The 6,827-nt window shown below is 52.8% G+C and overlaps 1 protein-coding gene across 1 annotated transcript in view; it reads left to right on the top strand.

Annotated features, from left to right (window-relative positions):
* Positions 1–6,827, top strand: part of SHISA6 (shisa family member 6) — a gene marked incomplete at its 5' end in the record, with an annotated part of 180,334 nt that overhangs the window by 160,392 nt on the left and 13,115 nt on the right. The window contains one exon of the mRNA XM_042022086.1: positions 6,141–6,293. Coding sequence (XP_041878020.1) covers positions 6,141–6,293 — 153 coding nt within the window. The remainder of the gene's footprint in view (positions 1–6,140; positions 6,294–6,827) is intronic.

Genomic DNA, 6,827 nt, shown 5'->3' with positions numbered 1-6,827 from the left:
CTTCTCTTCTCTTCTCTTCTCTTCTCTTCTCTTCTCTTCTCTTCTCTCTTTTCTCTTTCTTTTCCTTCCTTCTCTTCCCCCTTCTTTCTCTTTTCTTCATTTCAAAAATCCAGGCTGTCTTCCTTCCCACACACTAATAGGGCTTTGGGGGATATATTGCTGAAAAAATCCTTGCATCAATTTTCTAACATCAGACCAGAAGCTTCAATTTGGGGCAATCCCAGAAGATATGAAAATGATTCCCAATTCTGTCACATCTCCTCCAGCAATTTGTTGAGAGTTTTGTGTCTATTGTGTTTAAGACACTGTTTACAAAATCCTAACAATTAAGGACTGTTTAAATTAGCTTTATCCCCGGTAGAAATATATGGGAGAAAATGAGAAGTTAATCAGATGTGCAGCACAGAACCCACAGAACAGACAGACACTTGATGTCCTGACCTTCTGCAGGGCTGGGATGGCAGTGGGAGGGAGACATCCAGGGCTGACAGGGCTGGAGCACCCAGCCCCAGCTCCTGGTGCATCCACGCTGCCCTTTGGGGTGCCAGGGCCTGACTCCTCAGCAGAGTGCACAGACTGCTGTGGTGCAATACAGGCTCAGTTCTGGAAATGGAGCTCCTTGGAAAATCAGGGCCACATCCACCTGCCGTGCCCTGAGAGCTGCTGGCCATGCCCACAGTGCAGAGCCGCGCTCTGTGCTGGGCTGTGCTGGGTTGCTGGGGACGTGGTTGGACCGAGGGAGGTTGGACTCACCCTGGATGAGGTTTGTGCTGCCCTCCCTTCAGTCACAGTCACAGAAACCTGGAATGGTGTGGGCTGGAAGGGGCCTTACAGTCATCCATTTCCAACCAGAGCATAGCTTGTGGCTGCCCCTGGATCCCTGGCAGTGCCCAAGGCCAGGCTGGACAGGGCTGGGAGCAGCCTGGGACAGTGGAAGGTGTCCCTGCCCGTGGCAGGGCTGGCACTGAGTGCTCTTTATGATCCCTTCCAAACCAGACCAAACCAAACCAAATCATTCCATGGCTGTGTGACTTTCCCTTCAGAACCAGCTCCCTCTCCCTGCCCTGAGGAGCTCTGGGCATGAGGCGCTTGCAGAGGTGGGGGCAGGCACCAGTTTGTAATGGTCTCAAACCCAGTAAGAACAAGCCCCAGCTGCACACAGCCCCCAGTGCTGGCAGCTCTGCTGCCAGAGCCAGGTGTGGTGTTCTGCAGCCCATGCAAAGGCAGCAAACCCCAGCAGAAGGAGCAGATCCTTTGCTCTGACTGCTCGGTGCAATTCTCATTTCCGCAGCTCTCCCTTTCAGTGGAATTGGCAGCGTTGCTCCTCTCAGCCCAGTTGTGGGGTGTGACTGCAATGCTCTGTGTGCCCAGGAGCCTTTCCAGACTCATCCCCCTGGGTGGCAGTGTTCAGGGATGTCATCACTGCCATGTCCAAGGGCTTCGCCCTGCAGTGCGTGGTGCACCCCTTCCCTCTGCACCTTCCTCCTTCAGGCTGCTGCTCAGTTCTCGGCCAGGAGCCCTGCAGGACCCGATCCTAGAACCATCCTGACAGGCACAGGGTTTTTAGCACTGGCAGAATTCAAAACCCTTCATCTCCAGCTCATATAAATGAGGGCAGCTACTCACAGGAGAGCTCTGATTTACACCACAGAGGACCTGACCTGGAAATGTAGAAACCTCCTGGAGATTAGTCATGAGAAATGCAAAGCACTATTAATAACAGTGTTTGTAACACGGAGAAACAGAAGTGTGAAAACACAAACACTGAAGATATCTGTTATAAATTTTAATTTGAGTCTGCGAACATCCATTTATTTGCCTGCTCTGACAGCGTGTCACTTCAGGATGGCCTGGGAACTCTGAGTCCTGGCACAGAAGGCTCCAGAACGTCATCAGTGCTACCAGATTTTCCTGAGGAATGGGGCCCTTTGTAAGGACTTGCGTCAGAATCCGAGGCTTTGCGTCTGAGCCTTCAAAGGGCTGAGCAGAAGGCAGTGCTGGGGGAGCAGGGAGTGCTCTGACAGAGCGCTGGAGCTGTGCTGAGCTGAAGCTGAGCAGCAGAAGGCTGGGTTGTAGCAGCTTCTCCTAGGTGACATTGTTTGCTTTCTCTGGGTGAATGTTTTAAAAGGCATCTGTTGAAATGTCTTGCAGAATTCGCACAACATATGTGCAGACTCAAATGCAAATCTGCAGCACATCCCTTTTGCCACTTGAGCTTTGTTTAGAACTTTGCCATCAATTCACTTTCTTTTTTCTTTTGGTTTTTTTTTTTGGTTTTGGGTATCATCTGCTCCCATCCTGCACATGAAAGGTTTTGTGCCTTGTGTAAACACACTTTGAAACTGTCTTCCAACAACAGGGGCAGAGCGAGATGTGACAAGAAGACTTCAGGTCTAATCTCCACAGCTCTGGAAATCCTGAAACTTCTCTGAGCCCTGAACTTGCAGAGAGTTTGCAAAGCAGTGGCAGAGAGAGGAGGCTCTGCCTCAGCCCGGAGAGGCTTTGTTTCCTTGTTAGATGAAAAAGCAGCCGAGTGCATGGGTCCAGCAGAGCAGTGAATTCGTGTGTCCACCTTCACTGCAATGGCCCAGGCACAGCTGGACTGCAGGACGCACACGCACGTGGTGCCACGCCAGTCCCAGGACATTTTCCTGTTTAGATCAGGGTGCAGTAGGAGCACGGGCAGTGCTCCCAGCCCTCCTGCAGGGCAGCCCCTTCCCCAGCCCCTGCACAGCAGTGTGGGCAGGGCAGGAGCCTCTCGGAGCCCAGCCCAGGGATGCTCTGGTTCCCACAGAAACACAGCAGGATTCAGACTGGCCTGGCAATTCTGGCTCGTGGAGCAGAAGAAATGCACCCACCTTGCTCGGTAGGGCTCTAGGAGGAGAGATTAGAGCTCCACAGAGTTCCCTGCTCCCTTCCTGAGCTCCTCGTGCCAGCGTTGTGACTTCTGGGCTGGGCTGTGCCTGGTACCAGCCCTGCCAGGGCTGGAGCATCCCTGCTCAGAGCACTGTGCAACCTCTGCTGCCTGGAGGATGAGGAAATGCTGCAGAGCTGAGCCCTCTCCTGCTGAATTAATCAGAGACATCGGCAGAATTTTAAAGCGTTGCATTGACTGTGCCAAGGTGTGGCTGTGGCAAGGAGAGTTTAGAACCCAAGAGAAATGGCATTGCTGGGGGAGGTTCCCGTGGCTGCTGTGTGTTCTCTGGGCTGGGTGAGCTCCATCTCCTGCCTGTTCCTCTGAAAATCCCTGTGCCACGCTGGATGGTGTGTCAGCAAATGGGCACAGAGCTGCAGGATAGTGCTGAGGAAAATGGGGACTAAACCTGGCTTGCAGAGGTAATCCCAGTAACCATGGGACAGAGCTCGTGTTCCAGTGGTTATCTCCAGCTGCCCAGAGTGTAGAGCTGGACTGGGATGAGAGGGAATGCGGGGGAACACAGCAGGGAACAGTCTCAGCTGCCCTGCAGGGAATGGGAGACCTTTTTATTGATTATTGATTTAATAATTCTTGGTTATGGCCTGCAGCTCCCATAGGAGCCCACAAACACCACAAAGAAAGAGGAGAGAGACCAGAGACAAGCGTGACTCAAATATATGGCAGGAGTGAAAAACTGCTGAGAAACTTGTGCTGAACTGGCCTCAGAATATAAATTGCACGAGATATTTCTCCTTACTAGAGCGCCTCAGTTCCCTGATCTCCCCCTCAAACCACATTATGCAAAGACATCTGAAATTAGCTTTGGTCATTTCAGTTTATCCCTTATTTTGCTGAGTGATGGGCAGTGGATTTCAAGGTGACTTCTCATTTGCCAGAATCATTCCGCTCTGTTCCTGAGTGACTGGATGGAAAACGCAGCAAGGAGAGGAACTGATCCTGCACCAGCCCATCAGATAAACGTGTGGCACTTAATTTCACACACCTCATGCAAGCAGTCAATTAATGCTCCTGCTTTGGCACCGAGCACAAGCTCCAAGCATATGACTGGGCTCATTGCAGCATGTCCAAACGCCCATGAAAATGGAGATTAGCTCCAGGTTCTGCCTGAGGAATTTGCAACGAGATGTTACCCCAGGGTCCTTGCCACACAAGCACGAGTAGGAGTGGGGACATGGTTTCAATGCTGATACAGTCTCTGTTTACTGGATAATATCTAATCAATTGTTTCCAGCCCCCTGATGAATGCAATGCACTCCCTGATCCTGCAGCCAGTCTATTAGACATGGATTGAAGTCATCAGCAAGGAAATGATGCTCTCTGAGAGGTGACGCTCCAGCTCGCTTGGGGCTGTGCTCTTTCTGCCAGAGCAGAGCCCTGTTCTGGGAGAGCAGAGAGGAACAGAAGCGATGGGAAGGGAGAGTTTATGAACCAAGGTGGTTATGGCATTGTTGGGAGGAGTTTTTCACAGTGCTGAATTCTGTAAGGAAGTCAGGACTGCCTCAGCCTGTCTTTGACACAGTGCAGAGCTGAGGGTGGGTGTCAGGAACGTTAAAATATCCAGGGGAAGAACACTTGTGGAAGCAGCTCTGGATCCCTGTGCACAGACACACAGGGGAGGTGCTGGGTTCATTTCCAGGCAGCAGGAGCACCGAGGACGTGGCGAAATGAAAAATGCAGAGAGCAGGAAAATGTTCTGCTGTCCAACAAACAGAGCTCCAGAGGGCAGAAAGGCAGCAGGGAAGGGGACGGCCTCACTCTTCCAGATGTTTTTTGGAGGGAGCAGATTCACTTATCAGTCAGGTCTAGAAAAATGTCTGTGAAATATCTGCCCTCTTCTTGGGTGCATTTTGGGTTGAACTTTTTTCTGGGAAATGGGAGAAGTTAGCGAATGTCTGGACACTGCACAAAGCCAACACATGTTCCACATGAGATTCCCCTGCTGCTCTGGCACTTTGGGGCAGAATTTGTGCTTTTATCTCAACCAGCCCATGGTGCAGAGGCTGCAGGAGGGTTTGGGGCAGGTGAGTGTGCGCTGACCATGCCCTGCTCTTCATGGGGACACTTTAGGGGTGCACAGCAGGAATATGTGAACCCAAGACTTGAACGTTCTGCTGCTCTTGTAGAGAATTTACCCCTCTGATTTCATTTTCAGACCATACTGGAAGTGGCCACCTCCTTGGTCTTTTGCCTCAGCTACTGAACCCCATCACTGCTCTCACTCTGACAGAGCCCACTGGTGTCTGTTCTAGGTTTGCTTCCAATAATTGAAGTTCCTGCTTTGTTAAATATTTTCATATCTGCCCATTTTAATATCTGAACACCTGAGAGTTACAACTGCAGTTCAACAGGTCCCTGTGCCTTGGCTGGGCTGATGAAAGGCAATTTTTCAGCTTGCAGCAAAGGAACAAGGTTTCAAAACTCTGCAGATAGTCTGGACTTCAATTTTAGCACCTGGGCTCAGTGTTAATCTTTACTGACAGTGCCCTCAACATTGATATTGTGAGAGAGGGCACTTAGACCCTTCCTGGGGACTCCCTCAGTGACCAACAAAATGAACATCAGTAGAGGGGTATCCTCCACCCCTCAAGGATAGAGATTTCCTGCCTCAGGAACCTCTCCAACACCTTGCCTTGTCCTCTGAGTGTCCCCACAGCCTCACTTCACACACTCCTGCGTGCAGGGGAAGCATGAAGGTTTCCAGAGCCCCACAGCCCCAGTGCCAAGGACAAGCGTTGCCCCAGAGCCCCCCAGGTTCAGAGCACTAATGAGGAATCCGGCACAAGCAGAGGGCAGTGGGATCATCAGCCCCAGTTACCAGAACCCCCCAGACTGGTTTTGTGTCCCTGAGGATGGGGAGAGCACAGTGTGGGGGGTGAAGGTGAGTGATGCTGCCTGAGCACCTGGCACAGCCCTGCTCGGCCGGGGCGTGAGTGCCAGCCCAGCCCCCATCGCAGTGGGACAGCTCCGGGTGACTGTGAGGCAGCACTTTGCTTCTCTCCCTCACCACTGTGGACAAGGGAACAACGCCACGGGATCCGGTTCTCGCTGATGTGCTGGTGGCAGCTGGAATCGTGTCCAAGAGCCTGCCCCCGAGGCTGGCTCGGACCCAGCCTTGCTCCCTGCTGGAGCCCCTGGGAACGGGCTGCCTCTCTCCATCGCCTCGGCGCACACCTCACACCTGCCTCTCTCTGTTTTCTTGCAGACAAGCCACGAATGAACAACATCCTCACTTCAGCCACCGAGCCCTACGACCTGTCCTTCTCCCGCTCCTTCCAGAACCTCTCCCACCTCCCGCCGTCCTACGAGTCTGCTGTCAAGACGAACCCGAGTAAATATTCATCTCTGAAGAGACTCAGTAGGTGTCAGCTCGTTTCCCTCCCTCTGTACCTTGTGTGTCCTCGGGCACGGCTTTGAGGCAGTAACCCCCTTCCCTCTGCCGGGGCACTCCCGGGTTGGCATCCCCGGGAATGGCTCCTTTGGCTGTCGCCTCCCACCAGGGATGAGTGTAGAGAGTCATTTCATTACTGGCAGAGCACATGTGGTCCTTTTCTTGCTGCGCTGCCTCCCACTGCCCCACTCGGACCTGCTCCTGAGGGAGTCATCTGAGAATCCTTTTCTCCGCTCTGCTGGAGTTGAGCCGAGCCCCGCTGGGTGCTCAGAGCTGCCCTTGGCACAGCAGGGGCAGGGATCTCACCAGCCACAGGGGCAGCTGGAGCCAAATGACAGCAGAAAGCTGCTAAGGTGGTTGGGAATATCCTTTCCAGGAGGAGCCCTGCCTGCCTTGGGCAGTGCTGCAATCCACGTGTTCCATGCTGTGTGTCCAGAGCTGCTCCTGACCTGCGCCATGCTCAGATCCATTTTCTGTTCCATGCTGCGTGTCCAGAGCTGC

Source organism: Corvus kubaryi, unplaced genomic scaffold, assembly GCF_017639235.1.
Source record: "Corvus kubaryi isolate FWS band 111438036 unplaced genomic scaffold, C.kubaryi_AGA036_p1.0 37187, whole genome shotgun sequence".
In the NCBI taxonomy this organism is placed as follows: Eukaryota; Metazoa; Chordata; class Aves; order Passeriformes; family Corvidae; genus Corvus; species Corvus kubaryi.
Note: the sequence above shows the minus strand (reverse complement) of the source record. Positions and strands in the feature narration are given on the sequence as shown.